We start from the raw sequence: 26969 nt of genomic DNA on the forward strand, positions 1-26969 counted from the left end.
CCTTTAATTTTGCAATATATATTTTCATATGAATATAAAAAATTAAACATCGCTTGCTGTCATATAACATCCCTGAATATATAACAGATATCAGGCAGAATAGTCGCCCATCCTGATACATGTGGCCGGAATCTCCATGCTCCCCAGGAATGGCTTATGTTCTCCATGGTCCAAGGATTAACTATTAGTGGCGGAGGCATTATTGATGGGACAGACCGAAACCATGTAAGACATTGCTTGGCAAAATAATCATGATGTGATTTTATAGCCTAGTTCATTAGCTATATGGTATCTAGTGTTAAATAAAAGGATTGTTTTGGCATTTCATCCATAGTGCGGAAGGTGAGAAGAATTTTATTTTATTTCATTTTTTAAATGATATAAAATATTTTAATACAAGTTTTTGGTTTTTTGTTTTTTTATGAGTTTAAATATATTTTAATTCTAGATTTAAAAAGAGGTTATTTCAAGAGATTTGATTTTTTTAGTGATAGATCTAGGTTTGTTCCAGAGATTTGATTTTTTTAGTGATAGATCTAGGTTTTTTTAAATATTTATAATTGAAAATTATAATTTTTATTTTATTTTATTTTTATTTTTATGTAATTTGTTTTACTCAAAATGTTTTAATTAATGCGTATTTTAATTTATTAATGAAATGACTTTTTTCACGACATTTTTTTTCTGGTTAATTATAACTAAAATGTGGCAAAGACTTTAAAATTTTTTTATTGACGAAATGACTTTTTTTAATGACATTTTCTCTCGTTAATTATAACTAAAATCTGGCAAAGACTTCTAAAAACTCCAGTTTAAGTTGTTTAATTTGTAGATAAACTCTAGTTTAAGTTGTTTAATCTTTAGATTTTTAGTGCACCCTAGAGATTTTCTAGTGGTAAATCCATTTATACATTCAAAAAAGCATTTTAAACGACAAACTAGTGAAAAAGAGCATAATAAAAAAAAAATTAAAGTGTAATCTACCAAATCCCAAGAAGGATAAAATCTCTTGAGATGAAAATCTATTTTATAGTGAAAAGGGCTTTAATCCTTTTATGCTCTTGGTAGATTCGAAGTTAAGATAGATAATTGACTATTTTATGTCTATTTTATTTTAATTATTAATTCTATTTTATTATTATTATTAATTTTGATTTATTTTGATTACAAACGATTGACTACTTTACCTATATTTCATTTTATTATTAATTTTATTTTTTATTTTATATATATTCTTATATAAGAATACCATGGGAAAAACCATGGGTTGAAGAAACCTAGGAAATTGACTATTTTACCTCAATTGTATTTTAATTATTAATTCTATTTTTTATTTTATTTTATTTTAAATTTTGTTTATTTATTTTTAATGTAATTTGACCTAGTCAAAATGGTTACAGGATAGGACATTACAACATCAACATCTTTACCGTACCTCACAAGGCATTACAACATATTTACCTGGCTTGAGGATGTTAAATATTAAATAAACAAGTTGCCTTTAGTGAGACATTTTGGAAGCTTAATTATTGAAATCACAAGTTTGATGGGTAACCCCTTTATTGAATTATTGAAATCACAAGTTTGATGTGTAATAATTATTGAATTATTAAATTCTTTTAAATTATAACAAATGTAATGATTAATTATATTATCAAAAAAGTGGAACGTGGGCTATGTCTCTTACAAAATTCAAATTGTTCTCCAGAGACTCTGTATTCTTCATTCCAAAATGCTCACAGCTTGCTACATTCTTTCTACCATCAATTTGATACATATACTATCTGTAGACTATAAAAAAATTCTAGTATCAGTTTATATTTACATAACATAACAAAGTACTAAGTTTCAACAAACTAATTAACATTAGATGGTCCCTCTGTGGTCCTTCTGTGTGAGCTTCAACTGACTGTGCAGATTCTTGGCCCTCATTTTATTGTTCCCCGTCCAGTTTGACCAACATTTTGTCTGGATCCTTGCTAGACTCATTCTTTGTTTATTATATTTTTAATGTAATTTGACCTAGTCAAAATGGTTACAGGATAGGACATTACAACATCAACATCTTTACCGTACCTCACAGGGCATTACAACATCTTTACCTAGCGTGAGGATGTTAAATATTAAAGAAACAAGTTGCCTTTAGTGAGACATTCTGGAAGCTTAATTATTGAAATCACAAGTTTGATGGGTAACCCCTTTATTGAATTATTGAAATCACAAGTTTGATGTGTAATAATTACTGAATTATTAAATTTTTTTAAATTATAACAAATGTAATGATTAATTATATTATCAAAAAAGTGGAATGTGGGCTGCGTCTCTTACAAAATTCAAATTGTTCTCTAGAGACTCTGTATTCTTCATTCCAAAATGCTCACAGCTCGCTACATTCTTTCTACCATCAATTTGATACATATACTATCTGTAGACTATAAAAAAATTCTAGTGTCAATTTATATTTAAATAACATAACAAAGTACTAAGTTTCAACAAACTAATTAACATTAGATGGTCCCTCTGTGGTCCCTCTGTGTGAGCTTCAACTGACTGTGCAGATTCTTGGTCCTCTTTTTATTGTTCCCCATCCAGTTTGACCAACATTTTCTCTGGATCCTTGCTAGACTCATTCTTTGTGTCCTTTTCCTAGTGACCATTAACAAATTTCTAATCTATCTCATTCAACCATATCTCCATCGCAATGATTTATGTCTTGCATTCCAACTCCATTTTTTTTGAAATTTTCCTTCCAGTAAAATCTGCTTCGTTTCCAGTAGTTGCATCTTGGCCCACATCCTTTGTTTGTCCAATTCAATCCTCCTTGTCACTACCTGCATCAATTCTTGAATTATCATTGATAACCAATATAAGAATGTGTCCAATATCTTATGTAGTTGATTGTGACACTCATCATCATTTCTATCCATTGCTAATCGCCAAAGTGAAAGAGCTCTTCGAAAGACTGGAGTTTGACCCTACCCCCTGTTGTTATCTCTCCTCTATGAATTTTCCCTACTTCTTAGAAGAGTGATTACATAGAATATATAATTCCCACCACCATGAAGAGCCATTCCAGAGCTCTTGAATGCAAATCTTCAATGCTTGTGTGAACTTCGCTGCAAATTTTCTGAATTGAATGTTAAGGGAAAAACATAGTGAACAAGCGAAGGAAAATCAAGGCCCTTATGCATATGAAAATACCAATAAATCATCTTCCTGCACCATCACCCTATTATTGGATTATGATCCTTCCTCCATGTGCTTGCGCCATATATTACTTGGGTGCTCCAGGGGTTTTTGTCAATGTAACATATATACTCCACCTTTATTATGTAATTACAATTCTCATTATTGTGCCATCTTCCAAATATTGAGGGCACTAGGGATATAACTATTCTTGGCACCAGAGTATGTTGGAATTTCCTCAAACTGTTTATGAAGGAGAATTTCCAACAAAGATAGTTAGATGAATCGATCATATGAATTCTGTTTTCATTCAAGTTGTTCATTGAATAGGTTGGAAAAATGTTGAACCTAGATGTAATTCCATAATCCCCTGAGCCAATTTTGTTCCTTTATTGAACATTTCATCTTCCTCAGGGTTGAAATTTCTGTACACATGATAGAGTTCAATGTGATCAAATTGATGTGTTTGCATAATAATCCTAGGATGAATTGAAGCAAGGGAGGAATTCAAATTTTCCCTGGCTTTTGAAATTTGCCGAATCACGAGCATTGAATCAAGAAAAACCAAAATATTAGAGGTTTTACTTATTATTTATTATTCTAAACCTTGACACAATGCTAAATATTTAGGCTTATTATTAGATGAATGTCCCAATCCCCAAGAAAATTTAACTTTTTTTCATCAGGTCAATAGATAACCAATCTCGCACTTTCCACACATAGTTTTCCTTTAGAGGCTCCATATAAGAATAGAAAATGTTGCCCTTTGCTTGCTTGCCACCATTAAAATTCAGAGGAATCCATTCTAATGAGCCAGTTCTATTTGGAAACTGGACGAAGTTTAATTATTTTGACTTGATGGGATGGAGGACCTAAATTTATCAACTCCTTTTTGGGTGGTTATATTTCTCCTAGCTTATATTGTTCATATCCTCGAGTTGTGATAGCTTCAAACAATAGGCACAATGCATTATGAGCCACCATTGTTGAAGAAACTTGCTCCCCTTTGAAAATTGATTTATTTTGGGCAAGCGAAATTAACCAACATATGTACTTGGGCATAGATTCCTAACATCTCATTGAAATTGATGTTGGTTTTCTAGGCCACAGAAATTTATTCCTCCATTTTTAAAACATATCACTCCAGGATTCCAGAATTTTGATGATGATAGTTACCTTTTCAAAACCATCTCACCAAACTGATAAAGAGAAAGGTAAATACAAAAAACAAGTGAGGTATATTCTCCTCATCAGCCTTGCAAAGCACAAATCTTGATGGTCCATGTACATTCCCTTTTTCAATATTTTTTGTAGTTAATAATTTGCCATGAATCAACACTTAGCATAATGTATTGACTTTAGGGATTCCATCTCTTTTCCATATTTTCTTCCACATTATATTAGGCAGAGCACGTGGAATCCTTTTCACCAACAACTCATATGCCACTTTGGCTAATTATGTCTGATGCGATCCAACGATCCATGAGTGTTGATCTTTGATAGTCTCCAATATGGACACTAAGCCTTTTTACAGGGAGGTAAATTTATTCCATTGAGGCGAAAGGTTTAAAGGAAAATCAAGACAAAACCAACCTTTCTAAATGCCTTGATAGTCCCCTTTTGATATATATTTCAACCTCACCCATCATGTGCTTTTCATCTAGCTCCTCAAATCTCCTATCTCATCTCATTCTCCCAATGGACCATAATGAGATTAAACAATCTTTCCAAATGTTTATTCATGCTCCATTGCTAGCTCTCCAACTTAGATTATCCAATATTATATGAGTTTCTTTTTTGCATAACCTCCATACATTTGAACCAATCCCATTCCACTTCGCTTTTTTAGCCCTAAGGAGCTTATTTTTATGAAAGAATTTATGGACAAGTCTTTCTTCCACCATTCCTCAGAATCATAGAGAAATCGTCAAACAATTTTGGCTCCCATTTCTAGGTCCATAAGATGTAGATCTTTGATCACTAGACCACCATATATTTTTAGAAGGCGAACAACATTACAACAAAAACATGGGACTTCTTCTCAACTTTTTTACCTTGTTTCCATAAAAAATTGTGACTTATAGTGCTTATTTTATTAACTACACTTTTAGGGGAAAGAATGCCAAAAAACAAGTAAATTGGAAACGCCGATATAATATATTTGATAATAACTGTTTGTCCTACTTTATTAAGCCCTTACACACCCCAATAATGGAGCTTTTTCTTGAATTTTTGAATCACCTCATCCCAATCCTCCAAATTTCAGGGACCCATTGATATGGGAACTATGAGATATTTGAAGTATTTCCACCTCATTTTCATAGAAAATTCAAGGGAGCTAGATATTTCTCTCAAAGTTTCTTTAAAGCATATCCAACCATATAGTTGAATATTTATTTTGTTAATGATACCACTAGAGGGATCCAAATAGGAGTCAATGTCTCTTTTAAATCTATTGCCTATAATTTTGGATGCTCCTTCCACTAAGAATGTGTCATTTGTGAATTGTGAATTTTGGATAACCTCCTTTACGTCATATAAATGAACAATTCTTGGATGATACAAATGATAATACCTCCTTGGTATATATAGGAGTCTATGGGGTCACAATATAATTATATCCTGCATAAAAATAATAATTTAAGGGCACGAGAATAACAATAGTGGGCTTCTATGGGGCACAAAAATAACAATATGGAGGAGACATGGACATAAAAGTAACAATAGGGGGCTACACTAAAAATAACAATAAGGTGGGTATGCTAGTATTATAGGGACCTACATGTCCCTCTCCTTGAAAAAAGTGTTGTCCTCAACGTTTGAGTATTTCTAGATGATTATGTATAAATTTCTCATCCTCCAATGTGGAATCTTCAGTGGGTAAGTTCTCCAACTTAATGTGATACTCTGAAATTAATCGATTCCATAACAGTCGGGTTCTTATTTCCATGACTTCCTTAGGCTCAAATATGATTTTTCTTTCTTTTTCAAGTTATCACAACACAATTTGAATTGGGATCTTGTCACCGATTGCCTTCTTTAAACATGAAACATGGAAAACTTGGGTTACTAGGGAAGATGCAGGTAGCTCCAATTTGTATGCCATAGTACCAATATTTTGTAACACCTTGAAGGGACCATAGTACTTGGGTGATAATTTATTATCCTTCTTAGCTTTCTTGAGGGACATTTGTTTATATGGTTGTAGCCATAAAAATACCTAGTTGCCTACATCAAAACTTCTTTCACTGTGACGCTGATCTGCTGCTTGTTTCATTTGTTTCTACGATAGAGTGAGGTTATCCTTTAAGAGTTGGAGAACTTTTTGTTGATGTTCAATGTTATCTTCCACTGCTTGAAACTTAGAGTTTTCTCTTAAATATGATGTGATGGATGATGGATGATATCTATAAAGTGCTATAAATGGGGTCATTTTTGTATATGCAAGGAAGTGTTATACCACCATTTAACTAGAGGTAACTACTTGACCCATTATGTTTTTTTATCACATACAAAGCAGCGAACATATCCTTCCAAACATATTTTCACTATCTCAATTTTCCTGTCAGATTGAGGATGATAAGATGAGATATGCGCTAATTGACTACTAAGACAAGAAAACAGTTCCATCCAAAAATTTATAGTGAAAATGGGATCTCTATCACTTACAATAATCCTTGGGTTTCCATGTAGATTTTGAATTGTTTCCATAAATGTAGTAGCCACTATACTGGCTTTAAAAGGATGAGATAATACACAAAAGTGTTCATACTTGGTAAGTTTATCAACTACCACCATGATGACACTCTTTCCTTCATACTTGGGTAAATCTGTGATAAAATCCATTGAGACCTCCTCCCAATGTTGACTTGGAATGGATAAATGATATAATAGACATGGGGTCTTAATTGTCTCAACTTTGTTTTTTTGGAAAACCAATCATTCTACCACGAACTTCTGAATATAAGATTTAAGTCCATCCCAAAAAAATCCTTCTTGACCCTGTGGTAAGTTTTTCAAAATATTGAGTGCCCTTGATGCAGGAGCATCTACACTTAGCCAACAATGTGATTATGTGTTCACATGTTGTGGCTAACAAGGGTTGGAGAAAAAAATTGATTATTAATTTTCTTGTTAATTGTTAATTTTGTAGTAGCTAGTTTGTTGTCAAATTCTGGATAAAATAGGAATAAATGGAAAGTTGATCCTCCCTGCGAGGAGATCAAGCCAAGTATATTAGATCATTAAGTTAGGATATGATTTGGTTTCTAAGAAAATAGTAAACTCCTTCATTTGTGGAATGACACTGTTAGTTAGTGATATTGTTTTTTGATTGTAATCTCGAGTGACGGGAGACAGAGAGACAAAGAGGGAGAGTGAAAAATCAAGCCATCGAGAGCCAGATGGGATAAGACCCAATTTCATGAATAAAATTCTATTTTTTATTGGGTATCGAAGGGCTTTCTATTTATTTTGATCATGGAGTAGTTTTGTTGAGTTGTTGATGACAGTCAAACATTGTGACACAGTGAAACCTTCGATTGTACATCCCTTACCTTACCTAAACCATACACACAGTATTAAGATCTGGCTGGATCACAAGTCGTAGAAGTTATTCCTCTGCACGGCCATGAATTTGCTAAGCATTGATTCGATGGTAACCTTCACAATTTTATTTTCAATCCTGTAGATCATGCCTCAACAATTCGACAAAGGAGGAAACCCCAAAAAAAAAAATTCCAGAAGAAAATTAAGTTAAATCGCATTCCTGAGCTCGGGGCTGCATTTTTCTTTTTGGCACTGCATTTTTGTCAGTTAGCACTATGCTTCCCCTCTTGGCATTGCCCTTTTGTCTGAAATTGCTCTGTTTTTGTGTATAATGCTGTGCTTTTGTCAGTAACCTGCTAATCAGTTTTTCTCAGGGCCAAAGAACCCTCAAATCGACTCCATTAATGAGGAAATTCCTCTCCATGATCCACCTATAGTTTTAATCTGGTTATGGTTTATCTGAGCTTCATTTTAGGTGGTTGTGCAGAGAAATTTGTAGGTTGTTGTGGTCCTTTAAGTTGGTTCTACATCAATTGGTATCAGAGCTGACATGAACTGAGTTATGCTCTTAGAACTTCAGCAAACATGCCACCTAGGAGAGGAGCTGGCATAGGTCGGGGAAGGCCTATAGCCAATGTAGTTTTACTTGACAAGATTCGACATCTTCACACAAGAATGGAGGCAATGGAAACTACTCTGAGGAGAATACCTGATGAAGGGGATGTTGGCACTACAGAGGAATCTTTTGAGGAAGAAGAAGACGAAGACATTGAAACAACTAAAGTCCTTAAGATGTTGGCAAAAGTTAGTGGAAGACCAAAGATAGAAATACTTCTGTATAAAGGAGACTATAATGTGGAAGAGTTGATGGTTTGGATCAATTCATTAGACAAGTATTTTGACTATGAGGAGGTCGATGACAAAAAGAAGGTGAAATTTGCAGCTACCAGATTGAAGGGCCATGTAGCCATCTGGTGGGATGAGCTACAACTATCCAGAGAAAGAAAGGGAAAATCAAAGATCAAGCAGTGGGATAAAATGGTGAGTAAATTAAAAAGTAAATTCATGCCAAATGATTACCAACTTAACTATTTCAGAGAGTTGCAAAACCTCAGGCAGAATGGAATGACTGTCAAGGAGTACACAAAGGAGTTTTACAAGTTGAGCATTAGAGGAGGACATACTGAGGATGATACAGAAAATGTAGATAGATATATCAATGGATTAAGATATGACGTATAAGATGAAATTAGTTTGCCGAGTCTGAAGACAATTGAAGATGAATATCAAGTAGCTTTTAAGGTAGAGGAGACAATATCAAGGAAGCAAAATCAAAAGAGATCAAGCAGTGGGATAAAATGGTGAGTAAATTAAAAAGTAAATTCATGCCAAAGGATTACCATCTTAACCTTTTCAGACAGTTGCAAAACTTGAGGTAGAAAGGAATGACTGTCAAGGAGTACACAAAGGAGTTTTACAAGCTGAGCATTAGAGAAGGACATACTGAGGATGATACAGAAAATGTAGATAGATATATCAATGGATTAAGATATGACGTATAAGATGAAATTAGTTTGCCGAGTCTGAAGACAATTGAAGATGAATATCAAGTAGCTTTTAAGGTAGAGGAGACAATATCAAGGAAGCAAAATCAAAAGAGCAGGGGTAAAATTCCAGCAACAGGAAGAGGATATTCCGGACCAAGGTTCCATCACTCTCAAAATGAAGCAGGAGGTTCTAGTAGTCTACCACCACAGAGAGTAGGCTTTGGTAGAGGGAGATTTGTACCTAGAAGTAGAGGTTGAGGAAGAAAAATTTGGCGTTACATATGTTGAGAATTAGGACATGGATCATGGGACTGCCCTCATAACAAAATATCAAACCAATGGAATGTGAATATAGCGGAGACAAAAGAAGAAAACCCTTAGGTCATGGGGTAAGAAGAGCCACCTGAGGTAGGAGAGTCCTTATTGTTAAAAAGATGTTTCTCAAGGCAAATAAGGAAGCAAATGAACCAGTGTAGAGGAAAAGTCTATTCAGGACTATATGCAAGTCTAAAGATAAATGCTGTAAGCTTGTGATTGCCAGTGTGAATATTGATAATCTTTTCTCCACAGAGATGGTTGAGAAGTTGGGGTTGGTTAAGATGGTACACCCTACTCCTTACAAGGTTTCATGGCTATAGAAACGACATCACCTTCTAGTGATAGAACAATGCAAAGTGGAGATGCAGATTGGTACCTATAAAGATGTCATATTGTGTGATGTGATGCCTATGGATGTGTGCCATATATTACTGGGAAAACCATGGCAATTTGATAGGAAATCCATTCATGAAAGCAAGAGGAACACATATACCTTAGAGAAGGGTGGGAAGAAGCACACATTGCTACCTTTGAATGATGAACCAAATAAAGGAGCAGTTGGAGATAATGTTTTGTTGATAAGTGGAAAAAAATTGATGCAGGAAGTCAGAAAGGAGGAAGGAATGCAGTTTGTTGTTGTGGGAAAACCAAAGGTAATTTTGACTTATACTAGTTTAGACAATCTACCTATGGAAATTAAAAATCTGTTGAATCATTATACTCATATTATTGTTGATGAATTACCAAATGCATTGCCACGAATTAGAAGTGTTAGCGATCACATAAATCTAATACCTGGTGTGAGTTTGCCAAACAAAGCAACATATAGGTTAACTCCTTAGGAGAATGAAGAAGTTTGAAGGCAGGTACAAGAATTGTTGGATAAAGGTCTGATAAGCGGGAGCTTAAGTCTGTGTGCAGTACCAACAGTACTTAGCCCAAAGAAAGGTGGTGAATGGCGCATGTGTATTGACTCTAGAGAAATAAATAAGATCACTATCAAGTATATATTTCCCTTACCATGTATGGATGATTTGATGGATTGTTTGAGTGGGTCAAAATATTTTTCTAAAATAGATCTGAAGAGTGGATACCATCAAATAAGGATTAGAGAGGGGGATGAATGGAAGACTATGTTTAAGACCAACAATGGGCTGTATGAATGGTTAGTGATGCCTTTTGGGATCACTAATGCACCAAGTACATTTATGAGACAGATGAATGAAGTCTTAAAGGATCATGTTGGAAAATTCGTGATAGTTTATCTTAATGACATTTTAATTTTCAGTTGGAGTAAGGAAGAGCATCTAGAAGACCTTAAACTGGTTTTAAATAATATGCAAAAGGAGAAACTGCTGATAAATTTGAAGAAGTGTAGTTTCATGAAGGAGGAGCTCATTTACCTGGGTTTTTAACTCTCAAAAGAAGGCTTGAAGATGAACCCGGAAAATATTCAAGCAATTTTGAATTGGCAAACTCCAAGAAGCGTATTTGAGGTAAGAAGTTTTCATGGTCTTGCAAGTTTTTATAGGAAGTTTATAAGAAGTTTTAGTCATATCTATGCACCGATAGTTGAAACAATAAAAGAGAGCAACCAAATATTTAAGTGGACAGAGGTAACAGATCGAAAATTTAAAATGTTGAAAAAGAAGATCACTGAAAAACTTGTTTTAGCCTTACCTGACTTTGGTAAAACTTTCCAAGTTGAGACTGATGCTAGTGGGATAGAAATTGGAGCTTTCATGACCCAGGAGCAGAGACCTATAGATTATTTCGGTGAAAATTTGAATGAGTCTAATTGGACGTACTCATCCTATGATAAAGAATTCTATTCTATTGTTGCAGGCTTTAAAGAAATGGAGGCATTACTTGTTGCCTAAAGAATTTATTTTGTATTTTGATAGTTATGCACTACAATTCATAAATAATCAACAAAAGTTGAGCCAAAAGCATGTTAAGTGGGTGGAGTTCCTGCAGAGTTTCACCTTTGTAATCAAGCATACAAGCGGTAAGTCAAATAAAGTTGTTGATGCTTTGAGCCGAGTAGATCTGGCTGTGCAGGAACTGAATATTGGCATCTTGGGGTTTGAGGAGATGATTGATATGTACAAGGAAGACACTGATTTTAAAGAAATATATGCAACTATTCAAAATCCTGTGATTCATACCAGAAGCCAGTGGTTAGACTACCAAATTCTAGGAGGTTTATTATTCAAGAGAAATAAACTGTGTATCCCTAAATGCTCCGTGAGAGAAAATCTAATAAAAGAAAAGCACAGTGGGGGACTATTTGGACACTTTGGGTAGGACAAAACATTCACTCAAGTGAGTGATTTTCATTATTGGCCAAAAATTAAAATTGATATCAAAATGTTTGTTGAGAAATGCAGTGTTTGTCAACATGTCAAGGGAAGGAGCCAAAACACTCGATTATATCAGCCATTACCAATACCGAACAGGCCTTGGGATGCGGTCAGCATGGATTTTGTTTTGGGTTTGCCAAAAACTCAAAGAGGATATGATTCTATCTATGTTGTTGTAGATAGGTTTTGAAAAATGGCTCATTTCATTGCTTGTAGGAAAACTAGTGATGCAACTCACATTGCCAATTTGTTTTTCTTAGAAATTGTAAGATTACATGGGCTTCTTGTAAGCATTGTTTCAGATAGAGACACCAAGTTTGTGGGACATTTTTGGAGGACCTTGTGGAGAAAACTAGGTACAAACCTTAGTTTTAGTTTAGCCTGTCATCCTCAGACGGATGGGAAAACTGAAGTGGTGAACAGGAGCTAGGGAAACATAGTAAGGAGTTTGGTTTATAAAAATCCAAAACAGTGGGATTTGGCGCTTGCTCAAGCTGAATTTTCTTACAATGATACTCCTAACCGGTGTACCAGAATGTGTCTATTTCAGATTGTTTTTGGCATGCACCCAAGAGGAGTATATGAGCTTAGAGATTTGGGAAAGCAGGAAACCAGTAGTGCAAAGGATGAATAATTAGTGGAACAAATGCAGAAATTGCAGGAAGATGTCAAGCAAAGGTTACAAGAAAACAACAGGAAGTATAAACAAAGGGTCGATGAGAAGAGGACAGAAAAGGAGCTTTAAGTGGGTGATTTAGTTATGGTTTACTTGAGGAAGGAAATATTTCCTGTCGAGACGTATAAAAAATTGAAAATGAAAAAGATAGGTCCATGCATAATTTTGATGAAGTTTTCCTCTAATGCTTATGAGATTGAGTGGTCGGAAGGAATTGGCATATCTCCTATCTTTAATATTACAGACTTGTACTCGTAAAAGGAAACAAAGGCAGAATCACAAGATGAACTTGCAGAAGAGGAGGTTAAGACTCTAAATTGGGAGGAACAGATGCCAAAGACAACAAAGAAGGAAGTAGAAGCCATTCTGGAGAAAAGAGCAACAAAGAAGACTAGGGGCCAAACATATTATCAGTATCTAGTCAAATGGAAGGGACAACCAGTTGAGGATGCTAATTGGATGACAACAACAGAGCTACAAAAATACCAAGTGAATCCTGAAGATTTGATAGACCAGTCTTTTTCTTCCCTAGGAGTCTGATGCAGGAGCATCTAGACTTAGCCAGCAATGTGATTGTGTGTTCACATGTTGTGGCTAACAAGGGTTGGAGAAAAAAATTGATTATTAATTTTCTTATTAATTGTTAATTGTGTAGTAGTTAGTTTGTTGTCAAATTCTAGATAAAATAGGAATAAATGGCAAGTTGATCCTCCCTGCGAGGAGATCAAGCCAAGTAGATTAGATCATTAAGTTAGGATAGGATTTGGTTTCTAAAAAAATAGTAAACTCCTTCATTTGTGGAAGGAGGCTGTTAGTTAGTGATATTGTTTTCTGATTGTAATCTCGAGTGAGGAGAGACAGAGAGATAGAGAGGGAGAGTGAAAAATCAAGCCATCGAGGGCCAGATGGGATAAGACCCAATTTCATGAATAAAACTCAATTTTTTATTGGGTATTGAAGGGCTTTCTATTGAATTTGATAATGGGGTAGTTTTGTTGGGCTGTTAATGACAGTCAAACTTTGTGACATAGTGAAACCTTCGGTTGTACATCCCTTAACTTACCTAAACCATCTGCACAGTATCAAGATCTGGCTCGATCACAAGTTGTAGCATCTATTCCTCTGTACAACCATGAATTTGTTGAGCATTGATCCAATGGTAACCTTCATGATTTTATTGTTAATCCTATAGATCATGCCTCAACAATTCGACAAAGGAGGAAACCTAGAAAAAAATCCACAAGAAAATTCAGTTAAATCGCATTCCTGAGCTTGGTGCTGCGCTTTTTTCTGGCATTTTGTTTTTGTCAGTTGGCGCTATGCTTCCCCTCTTGGAACTACCTTTTTGCCCGAAATTGTTGTGTTTTTGTGTATAACGCTGTGCTTTTGTCAGTAACCTGCTAATTAGTTTTTCTCAGGGCCAGAGAGACCTCAAATTGACTCCATTGATGAGGATTTTCCTCTCCATGATCCACCTATAGTTTGAATTTGGTTATGGCTTGTTTGAGCCTCATTTTAGGTGGTTGTGTAGAGAAATTTGTAGGCTGTTTTGGTCCTTTAAGCTGGTTCTACATCAACCCTCCTAAGGGGGAGGTGTGTAATTGAAAAAGAATATTTTGTTTGAGTTGGGTATTCTTACAAAGATATAAGTGATATTTGTACCATAATGAATCATTTTTCCAACTAAATATATTAGATGTCATGGGATCTTGCTGCAACTTTTGAATGAATGTCCACACTTCTTCATCATTATTCCATTCATCCCATGCCTCAGTTATCCAATCAGGTTGGATAATAGAAATGGCACAAAGCAATGTTTCCACATCCTCATCCTTTTTTGAGAGTGCATCTTCAATAACATTTTTCTTCTCTTTTTTGTAGATTGATTCAAAGTCATAACCTTACATCTTTGTGACCCATTTTTCCTGCTCTTCGGAAGATAATCTTTGTTTCAAAAAGTATTTAAGACTATCATAATTTGTTTTTACCTTGAAGTGTCTTCCCATTAGGTAAGGTCACCATTACTTTAGTGCATCTAGTATTGCCAACATTTCCTTCTCATAAATAGGCTTGTGTAAATACTTTCCTTTGATTGGACAAATTTTAAAAGAAATGGGTCTTCCTTCTTGAATTAAAACAACACCAATTCCATTTCCTAAGGCATCACATTCCACATTAAAGGTTTTTGTGAAGTTTGGCATAGCTAAAACCGATGCTTGGTACATTGCCTATTTAAGATTTTCAAAGGCATTAGTTGCTTCTCGAGACCAAGAAAATGCATCTTTCTTCAGTAATGTTGTTAAAGGTGTCGTTATTCTCCCATAATTCTTAACAAACTTGTGATGATATCGTGTCAACCTGAGAAATCCTCGAAGATGATTTATGGTTGTGGGTATTTTCCATTCCTTATGGATTCAATTTTGATAGGGTCTATCTTAACACCCTCATGAGATACAATATGACCCAAATATTCCACCTATTGTACTCGAAAGAAACATTTGAAGGTTTTTGCATATACTTGTTTCTCCTCCAATAGTTTGAGCACCCTTTCAACATGTTGAACATGATCCTTCCAAGTATTGTTGTAGATTAGTATATCATCAAAAAATACTAACACAAATTTTCTAAGGAAGGGTTTGAAAATGGAATTCATCAAACCTTGAAATCTGAAAGGTGCATTGGTAAGGGAAAAAGGCATTAAAAAAATTCATGATGACCCTCATGATTTCTAAATACTATTTTCGGAATGCCTTAAGTCTTCAATCTAATTTGATGATATCCTAAACGAAGACCCAACTTGGTGAAATAAATCTCTCCATGTAATTCATCGAACAAGTCATCAATGACAAGAATGGGAAATTTATCTTTAATCACCAGCTTATTGAGCTCCCATTAATCTAGACACATGTGCGATGATCCATCCTTTTTGTGGACCAATACTACTGGATCAGAGAAAGAACTTTGACTAGGTTGAATTATACTGACCATTAGAATTTCTGTAACCATCCATTCAATTTCACTCTCTTGGGCATAGGGATATCCATAAGGCCTGATGTTTGGAGGAGCACTTCTCGGAATCAAATTAAATTCATGATCATGTAATGAATAGGTGGGAGGCCTTTTGGGAGTCTCAAATACCTTGGAATGATTGTCCAAGACTTTAAAGGTCTTGAGGAATAGATGATTTCTATGTTTGAACCTCTAGTGAGCATAATCGTGCAATTACTACTCGTTTTTCTCTCTTTAAAAGCTTTTTCATCCCATTAGAGTTGACTATATTTTTTAGTTTCCCTACGATACCCTTTAATACAATTCCCTTTCCTTCCCAAAAAAAATTCAAGAAACATTCTTGAAAATTAATAGCTATCGTCCCCAAAAATTGTAACCATTGGCTTCTAGTACAACAACAACACCCATTGGAATAGAAAGAATTGGACTATTAAACACATATTCCCCTATGGTTAGCTTGATATTATGGAACTTTCTTGAGCAATTTATAGTTCCTACATTTTCAACCATGACTTGACACTCTCGTGCTAGATATAGGGATCAATTCAATTCATTGGCCATCTTACAATGAATAAAATTATGGGTACTACTAGATTCAATCAACACTGTTACCATTTTATTCTTGGATTGTCCTTCTATCTTGAGAGTTTGAGGAGTGGTAATTCCTGCCAATGCATTACAAGATATGATCAGATTAATTTCTTGTTTCTCTGGGTTTTGTTCTTGGTGTATATCCTCTTCTTTTTAGATTTTTTGTTTTTTTTCTTCCTCCTCTTCAAAATCTATGTAAAATAATTTATTCTGAGCACACTTATTATCTTTGGTGTATTTTCTATCACAATTGTAACAAAGCCTTTTTCCTCTTTTTTCCTCCATTTGTTGTGGTTTTAACCCTGTAGGTTATGGAATGTTGGGAGTAGAAACCCTTACATATTTATAATTGTGAGTGGTAGACTTCCTTGTTGCAATAATTTTTCTTTCAACTTTTCTTGCCACCTTGAATGCCTTCTCTAGTGAATCAAGTTCCCAAAGGTGAACCTCATGTTGGATGTTATCCTTTAAAGTCCCTACGAAGGCATTAATCCTATGCTCTTATGGTATATCATTTACCCTAATATTAAATTTTTGGAAGTCCTCAATGTGCTCTACCATTGAACCATTTTGTTTGATATTTATCAATTGGATAAAGAAGGTGTTGCTTTTTGTATCCTCAAAATGTGCTATCATTTCTTATGTAAAAATTGCCCAAGTGACAAGTGGTTTACGAGAACAAATCCATCGATGCCATACAAATTGATTAGGTTCTAAACATAAAGATTCAATGCGTACCTTTTGTGTGTGTTGCACATCATGGAGATCAAAATATTGCTCCATCTGTAGTATCCATATTATTGGATCTTTGCCATCAAACTTCTTTATATCGATATTTGGAATATGGTGGATCTTAATTCCAAAGTTAGAGTCTTTGAAATTATGATTAACATTCCTTTTGTTCTCACCGTGAGTTTCATAGAATACCTTTTCGTCATTAGGAAAAATTTCTTGTAACAATGTTCTCAAACTTTACTTCAAACCTTTCATCTTAGCTTCCATGTCCGCTTTTAATCCATCCTTCAAACCTTCCATGTTTTCTTTTAATCTATCCTTCAAACCTTCCATGTCTGGTTTTAAAGCATGCTTCAAACCATCCATCTTAGCTTCCATTTATTTTTTGGTTACTTTTTGCGTGAACGAAATTTGTTGCACTTGGTCTCGTAATTTTGCTATATCATGTTGCATTTCTTCCTCTTCTTCATGCGTCATAGTAGAGCTTTATGGTTGCTTACTAGGTGTTTTCATTTCCTTTCTTCAAGTCATTTTGGAATCTAACAATGATATTTATGATTCATTATGCCCTTTGAATCACTTCAAACCGATTTTCAAGTAAAACTTACGCAAATTTTAAAAAATACACACCTTTTTCTTGTTTTTAGGAGCTCGATATTGAATTTGTTGTGGCTATGCAATTGCGGAACTCTAAGGTCTTAAATTTAGTTCTATGGTAGTTCTCTGAGTCTTCTTTCTAATTACACAAATAAAAATGAGATTGGATTCTTTAAGAAAGAGTTATGCCCAATCTCCCATGATGACTTGATTGTAGACTAGTTCAGTAGAGTGAACTTGTACGGAATTCCACGTGTCACTATTTCAATTTTAGACTCTAAAAATGATACATGACAAACTATAGTTTGTGAAATTTCAATGACTTTTTATGAAATTCAAATCTGATTCTCAAAGATAAAGTTACGACTATTTGCCTTAGGCGACCTATTTGAGACTGAATTCTGGAGCCTGCAAAAACCCTAACTTCCTCGGATCATATCCCCGAAAATATAGCGAAACAAGATTTTAAATTCGTATACAATGTTCACCATGATTTCAGTTCCACGTGGTCTCAATTTCATTTTCATAAGCATCATAGAAAAAAAAATATGGAGAAAATTACAAGGTGACCTATTTGAAGAAGTGAAACCCTAGAATCCAAAGCTCTGTTACCAAATGTTATGCAACTAGCTCACAAAATAAAAGAAAAGATAAATCAACGACTTGATAAATAGCCTCTTCAAGGGGGAAACTTCCTTTACATCACATAAATGAAAAATTATTGGATGATACAAATGATAAGACCTCCTTGGTATATATAGGAGTCCAAGGGGTCACAATATAATTAAAGCCCACATAAAAATAATATTGTAAGGGCACAATAATAACAATGTGGGGGATAGAAGGGCATAACAATAATAATAGTGGACTACACTAAAAATAACAATATGGGGGATACACTAGTATTATAGGGACCTAATAGTTTAGAAAAGCAGAAAGTATAAAAGTGGTGAGAGAGGACACCCTTTCCTTAAATGCATATTTTCCATGAAGAAGGGTGATGGTCTATCATTTACTAAAGGAGTTATCCAAGTGAAACCTATACAAGATTTAATCCATTTAATGAAATATGATTTGAATCAATTTTTTTCCATATTTAAAAAGAGGATGGAGTATTGAACTTGATCAAAAGCATTGGTCATATCCAAATTAATTACAATACCCGATTTTCCTTTTTCTTTACTGGTATGAAGAGCTTCTTGCTCCAGAATAACATTATCCAAAACATGTCATTACTGCATGAAGATGCCCGATTTCCAAAATTAGAACTAGTAATATTTTCTTTAAATGATTGGCTATAACTTTGTTTAGTATTTTGTATGTTGCGCTGCACAGAGATATGGGCTTGAACCTTGAAAAGTTAAGAGGCTTAGATTCCCTTGGGATCACAACCAGGATGGATGAATTTATACCTACCCCTAATTTTTCTTTTTCTCTAGAAAAATTTAACATATGCATCAAATGTCCTTTTATTAGTGACCAAAAGTTTCTATAAAAGGCAATTGTAAATCCATATGGTCTAAGGGCTTTGTTAGGCTCGACAGACTAGATTGCCTCAACAACTTCTACTTCCATAATTGGTTAGAGTAGATGCTAATTTTCTTGCTTATAACCTATTGCATGGAAACTTGATAAAAATATCTTTACATCATCTAGATCTATTTCTAGATATTCATATTAAAGGGATTGAAAATGCAAGAAGGCCTCCTTTTTTATATCAACAAAGGAAATAGTTTTAGGATTACCTTTTGGAGCAATATCACTTACTTGATTTTTAAATTCCCTAGCCTTGGCCTACTTGTTAATAAGAAAATGTATTATGATCACTAGCTTTTAGCTAGGTGTTATGAGATTTCAATCTCCAATACTCCTCCTACCTCTTTAGAGAATGAGTTTTTTGGGTTAACTCCTTTTATTTTTGAATGTTTGATTCCTTCACTTGAGATATTTCTATCGCAGGATTACCTCTTTCATTTTTTGGCTTGGGGGTATATATTTATCCTTTGCCTAGAGCCACAAAGCCTTCTTAACCACTTTTAACTTTATTTCCCAAACATAATAAGGAAATCCTTTAACTGAAGTCACCCAGGCTTGCTTAATGATATTAGTCATTCCTTCCAATAGTCATAATAGATTATATATGAAAGGTATTGGTCCTAAATTCTGCATGGGTTCTATCTCTAATGAAATCGGTCAGTGATCTGAGTTACCTTGAGCTAATATTAAGGAAGTACAATCTTTTCCTTTAGTCATCCAATTAATATGTAATAGGTATCTATCCAAGCATGTTGCTATGTGGCTGAATCCATATTTAATAGGGATCTTCCATATTTTCATGAAAAGGATCGTCACAATATTACCAGCATGATTTTCATAAGAACAAAGGATTGTTTTGAAGTATCTTACTACAATGCTATATAGATGCCATTGTAAATATTTTAAAGCCATCAATGAATTCCATAAGTCACTTTATTCTCTATACTTGACCGGGGAATATACTTTTATAATGGGGATTCTTTCCTTCAAATCGTTCCTTTCGAGCAAGATTGCAATCCAATGTTGCAACTTCATGAATTCATGTAAAGAGAATAGAGAATGGAGACCTAAAGTACCTAAACCTCTTGATGTGTCATGGGAGTCTTGAACCACCCCAATGCAATCTTGCTAAAATTTCTTTGCATATTCCAAAGTGTCTTTTTCTTCTAACTTTGTTTCATATAGTAGTAATATCTACAACTTTGATTGGTTAACTAGATCTTTGAATGATAGGGAATTTTCGAGGTTTCCCAATCCCCTTATATTCTTAAAAATAACATTCATTTATTTTTAGGAGGGTTGATTTCTTTTACCTCTGTCCATTTTCTCTTGCTATTGATTCGAAACTATTACTGGTTTTAGGAATTCAGTAATTTGGAGTTTGATTCCCATATTTTTTTTTTTTTTTTATGCTTCTTCTTATCTTATTTCCCTCTTAAATGGACTCCCTTTTCCTTTTTTGCTTCTTTTAGACTCTTGATTGCTAAATTTATTTCCCTATCTCATATTTTTTTCTTTTCTTGTTACTACTTTCCCAAGTTCTACCCCCTTATCCTTTATCGTTGATGGGGCTTCATCATTTCGTTAGAGTTCTTGAGGGTTGACTATTGTTTCCAAGACATAAAGATTTTGATTATCCTCTAGTGTTACTTGTTGATGAAAGGAGATTTGAGGTAAACCAATTTCTCCTTTATTTATAAATTTCGATCTTGAGGCTTGTGGGTTATGGGCCACAAACTTATCAGAAGTGTAAATTGAAGGCTTAATCCTTTAAATCGGAAACATACTTCATATCGGAATACACAGGAATTACACGGGAAACACAGAAACAAGGTCCCGTACACATAAGGTTGGACTTCAAATATTTATACAACCCGCATTCATAAATCGTCGGGACCGCACTCCCAGTCCATTGCCTTCTCGCTGTCCTTCGTTATCTTTGATCTCCGATCGGTGCTCTATCTCTATTGGCGCATCGCTTAATCAACATTCCATCGCCCATTGTCATTTGACTTTGCCGAAATGCGATTGCCGATCAAATCTTGACCGTCGATCTGGCGCTCGATCCGATGGTAGGACTTCACCCAATCAACAAAGCATAACGACAATCCTCCACCATTGATCACCTCCTTTTGATCCGATGGTTGACATTGATTTCGGGTAGACAACAAGCACGGGGATTAACTGCCCAATAAAGCTGTTTCCTATCTCCACCCTTGTGCTACGTGTCACTTGATATGTGGAATCGGGTGCTCACCCTTCAATACCACTTACCACTTAGACCTTGCTCGAAATACCACTCCCTGTTGCGAAACCACTTCTTTGCTGATTATCTCCCACGCTCTTCCACCATGCGATAATCGTTGATCTAAACGATCGATGGTTCTCGTTCTTTACCACCTACGCTGTTGATCTTCTGCTTATTGATGGATTCTGTATTAAAACACAGATCTGCCACATTCGTTTAAGCATGCCACAGTAGTTATATATAACAATTAACTCTATATTTTTGGATTGCCATCGATCCTTTCAGTGATCGATGGTCGATCAACAATCTAGCAACACAAAACTTTCAGACTATCTCTAATAATACACACAACGCACAACTTCATTACTGAAAGACACTTTTTCTATTATATACAGAACTTGGTTAGAATCTAAGGCAATTCAGCCTTAGTCACACTTCCCCCTCTCGACTACATTGAATCTACACACTAGTTACACAAATTTCTATCTATTGCTCTCTATCTATATCTTCCATACCTGTCTCACGATATATATATATATATAAAACACGCAGGTTCATCGTTACAGGAATATTGGATTGGATCACTGAAAGGATCCGATCAATTCTCTCCTTGATTTCCTCAACAACCCTTAAATCTCTCTATTCGTATACATATGGTAGATTACATTACATTAATCAAGTCTTCTAGAGACTTATTGCTTCCATCAAACTAGCTCTATTTTAACATAAATGTCCCCTATTTAGCTTCGATGGTCCACATCTCCTCCTTGTTTCGCTTTGGATTCCTTCTTTAATGAAGAGTGACGGATGCTCCTACATCACTTGTTCATTGCTCCTCCAATGCCTTTCTTCTTCATTTTCTAGCTCTCATATTTCCCCATCCTCCTCGTCCATCTCTTCATGCTCCTCCTTAGGAAAGTCTTCCCCTACAATGCTTTTTGTTATGTAACGTAGGTTTTCTTCCTAAGATTGAAGAATCTCAAAGGGGCTTGTTGATGAGGAGGTTGCATTTCATTTGGGAAGTGATTCGTTTTATTTTTCACAGCTCTTATGGATTTTCATTTTTACCTTCCCTGCTTCTAAATTGCATTTTTTGCAATCCTTAGTGAAGTGTCCATATTCTTAGTAGACCCTACACTTCAAAGACAATTTTTCATAACTGAGAACCTAGCAATGACACCATTCACCTTGAGTTGGATTAATTTCAAATGGAAACTTTGTCCATATCAAGTTCAACACATACCTTAACACATGCACACTGGTAACCCCTGGGCTCTTCTCTATCAAGATATCTACCTAGTCCATTCCCAATTTCTCTCAAATAGTAATCACTCTAGCTAAATAAAGGTCGTCTTGGAAATTTAACCCATACTAGAACTAGCATAAATATGTCATCATTCGAGTCAAAATCTAATAACTAGAAATTCAAATATATTCCATGGGCTCTTAAAAAAACCTATAATCCATTACAAATAATAACATATATTAGTTTAAACAAGAAAGCAAAGAACTCATTACCCACATGCATAAAGACCTATGTTGGATTTCCAAATTTTCTTGATCCACAACTTCGTTGATATAGGTGAAGAACACATCCCAATGAACTTAGCAACCACAGCGTGGTCGAAAAATGTCAAAGAGGTATGGCAAAATTTAGCCCCCAACACAATAGTAGGTCTCACCTCCTACTTTTTGACGAAACGAGAATGGGGTTTTGTCCTTGGTTTTTTCTTGATAGAGGAGACTAAATCTTGAAATGTCGTTGCGTCGTCTAGACGAGGGGGGACCCCCTCCCAGCCTTTGGCCTTGAGGCCTAAGTGTAAAGTTTTGCCAACCGTTGAAATGCGTCTAGGTTTACAAAGCATAACAAGGTAATATTAGTTATAAATGTTCATTTTTTTAACTTTTACATGTATAAAATCGGAATGAAATAAAGAAGATTAGTATGACTTAACACGTACACATTTAAAATACAAATTTTACCGACTCAAAATGGAATAAAATTTAGTTGTTTTTGAAGACAATCTCTAATAAAATAATTTTATATAATCTTTTATTAGATTAAAATTTTCCATTATTATAATTATATTTTAAATTTATAAATAAGTTAATTATTTTAATACTTTGTTATATATATAAAATCAATTTTAAAAATTATAATAAAAATTTATAATTTTTTTTAAATTAAATATATATACCATTTAATCAAGTTTAATAATCAGGAATATATATTTTTTCATAAAAAATTATAGATTTAAATTTATTAATGTGTACATTTTCTTAAATGTTAAAAGTCAAATTGTGAATAGCAATTTAATATATAAAAGTTATTTTTAGTGTGATTTTTTGAAAAAAAATGGGTTGGTTTTCTGATTTAATTTCTTTAAAATCCCACACAAATTTATAAAATCACAAGCTTGATGGGTAACCTTCACACAATCAAAATGTCCTATAAATTTTTCATAGTGCTGAACCCATATATACAATAAAAAAAACGGATTATAATTCTAAAAATATTATAAACTTTTCTAAATCTTTTATCTTAAAAATAAAATGGTTAAAAGTAAAATGGTTAGAAACATACACAAATTCCTTATCCAATAAACAGATGGTGACCTTAAATGTGAATGATTATTATTACAGACTTTGACTTTAAAAGCATATCATTATTGTCATTATTATATTAATTTCTTTTATGTTAATACTTCTCTTAAAAATATTTTTATTATTAACATTTTTTATTTTTTTATTGTGTGTTATACAGAGTTGCCCGAGTGTCCCAACCGTAAGCTTACCTAAACATTCCTTCTGTATTTTCTTGAGCTGATTATGAAACTCAAAGTTTTACCTCAATTTCATAGTTCCTTTTTTTCTTAATCATTGCTCACCTAAAATTGAATGCAGGCACTTGTGGTAAATTCTATCTCAAATGTACATTTGAGAAATTTGACGTTCCATGTCAGTCCAAAAATTCACGTTGAAATAGCTCAGACAACATATGTTCAAGCTGAAAACTTGAAAATTGTTGCTCCTGGTGACAGTCCGGATACAGATGGAATTCACGTCTACGCTTCCCAACATGTAGTGATTCAGAATTGCACAATTGCAACAGGTAATTGGTTACCATAACTCATAATATTCTTTACTTTCTTCTTTTGTGCTATAATTGATTGTTATGCAGAAAACAAGATTGTAATAATCAAAATGATATCAAACTGTATAGGAGATGACTCTGTTTCAATAGTTGAAGGAAGCTCAGATATTCAAATCGACAAACTAGTTTGTGGGCCTGGACACGGAATAAGGTAACGACGTGCTCTAGCTTAATATCGAAATTATATCGTACACAAGAAGGAACTGTTAATGATGTTTTTGTGTGAGCAGTATTGGAAGTCTTGGCAGCGGTAATTCGGAAGATACAGTTTCAGACGTAATTGTTAATGGGGCTTCTTTGATTGCCTCGCAAAATGGAGTATTCCTAGAAACTGGGCAGGTAATTCCGATATTGAATCTTAATGTATCATCAAATTGCTTCTAGTTTATTCAATCGCAGTTGATAAATTATGCTCCCCAAGGAACAATTTTCCAACATGTGAACATGATTAATGTCTCAAATCCCATTATTATCGATCAATATTACTGTGCCGCTCCATCGCCATGTCACAATCAGAAGTTAAAACCATGCAAGAATGATGTAAGTAGAGTTCGCTCCCTATTTCCTTGAAACAAAGGAAAAATTTGGTACCAAGTTTGCCTCAGAGCATTGAGTCTCCTCGTTTGTTGTTGTGGTGAATGTAGAGTTCCGCTGTTCGAGTTAGCGGGAGCCTTCCATCTACGAAAATTGTGATGGAGGGTGTAAGCGTCCGCGCGGATAGCGGAGACCCGGCGACTTCTTTCTCGGATAATGTGCAAGGTTCTAGCGATGGCTAAGTCATTCCTCCCGTTAAATTCACGTTACCGGGATTGGAAGCAACAGATTGATTTGTTACTGCGAGTCATCGGTCCTTTCATTGGCTTTGCAATTATCTATGTCGGCCCCGTGGTGGTGGGCACTTCCAGTTTTTAGCGTGACAAAATATTTAAAACTAAGTTGAAAATTATATGTGAATAGCAATGTAATAAGTTAAGAAAAAAAATCCTGACAAACACTAATATTGATAATACGTAATGATATCATGTTTATGTTTTATGGATAATACTTATTGATATCATATTTATGTTCTTCTACTATCTCATCACACTTTGATGTTGATTTTGGAATTATATTTTTTTATTTGATAAATTTATGATTTAAAGATTGTTATTAATATTTTTTTTATTTGATTTTTAATTAAAAATGATTTAAAAATTAGGTTAATTTTAGAAAAATTATATTATAGAAAAATAGTTCCAAATTATAGAAAAATTCTTCATTCTACTAAGTTTCCATAAATATGAATTTAAAACCGTTGATTTTCATAATGATAAATTTAATGCTACTATATTCAAATACGATAAACGTGGCACATCTAGAATCATGAAAACTTTGGATTGTAAAAAGAAATTACTTCAATTCTGGTCTTGTTTCTCATACAAACATGTTTTATGAAGTTGTAGTAGTCAAATTACTAACCTTGTATCGAAGGTTATTGATGTCCTCCTTCACTGTAATGTGAAAGTTCCTTTTTCCTTGCAATCCTAAAACCCACAAGTTTATGAACAACCTAAAATTCATGTGAATAAACATAATAATTTTGTTTCGTCTAAGAAATGGCGTTGGAAACCTCTACATATTTTTGTAGAAGGAACATACATAGTGCCAAACAAATAAGAATGAATTAGCTATGCAAGTTTTCCACATGTTTTATAAGTAGAATTATGAAGAATTATGAAATTGCTTTAGTTTATTAGGAATAGTTAGAAAACCAAAAACACCATTCTTTTTTAGTAAATAAAGATTTCCATAATTAAGATATCTTAATATTTTATGCTATAGAAGACTAAATCGAAATATACTTTCATTGTGCTAAGAAAGGTATGCATATTTATGTGTATGGAAAGATGTTCCTTCCAACTTCAATAGTCTTTCCTCCTCTACTTTAGTCATCAAAACCATGTTGTCAGATACTTTCCTTATTTATACTTTTCCATGATACACATGAATAGAGTGGCCTGGCTGGAAAATGTGAACAAGTGACAATAGACTTTTTCTCATCTTTATAAGATAGAGTACATCATGCAGAAGAAAATTAAGAAGTTTGGGTAGTTTAAGCCTAATGGTTTCATGTCCTGAATGATTGAGACTTGATTTCTCCGTAAAATGCACCGTGCAATCTACATTTTCATTGAAATCTATGAAAATATGTTTTTGAAAGGTATTTAGTAGGTTGTAGTTGTCTCGAATAGCCATGGATCTCCCCAAGAAATAAATGAAGTGTGAAAGATATCTTCAATTACTTCGACATTGTAATCATCAAATTCTGGTTCTTTACCAATAGTTTGATCTTATGTTTTACCTTTGTATTATTTCTTGTATCATATTTCTTTGATTCTATCCCAAGGGATTTTTCAATTTATCACATCCTGTCCATCTATGTTGAAGTAAATGCAACATAGATCAAGTACTTCCCCTTGAT

General features: G+C 34.1%; 1 protein-coding gene across 1 annotated transcript in view; it reads left to right on the forward strand.

Annotated features, from left to right (window-relative positions):
* The window catches only part of LOC149249729 (polygalacturonase-like), a 134638-nt gene extending 109054 nt beyond the window's left edge, over nt 1-25584 (forward strand). The window contains exons 6-11 of the mRNA XM_089453455.1: nt 88-225; nt 24119-24139; nt 24259-24466; nt 24578-24659; nt 24739-24847; nt 25153-25584. Coding sequence (XP_089309581.1) covers nt 88-225; nt 24119-24139; nt 24259-24466; nt 24578-24659; nt 24739-24847; nt 25153-25284 — 690 coding nt within the window. The 3' untranslated portion in view covers nt 25285-25584. The remainder of the gene's footprint in view (nt 1-87; nt 226-24118; nt 24140-24258; nt 24467-24577; nt 24660-24738; nt 24848-25152) is intronic.
* The last annotated feature ends 1385 nt before the right edge of the window (nt 25585-26969 follow it).

This window comes from Pinus tabuliformis, chromosome 7 (genome assembly GCF_031772625.1).
Source record: "Pinus tabuliformis cultivar Carrire ecotype Pingquan chromosome 7, CPIR1, whole genome shotgun sequence".
Lineage (NCBI taxonomy): Eukaryota > Viridiplantae > Streptophyta > Pinopsida > Pinales > Pinaceae > Pinus > Pinus tabuliformis.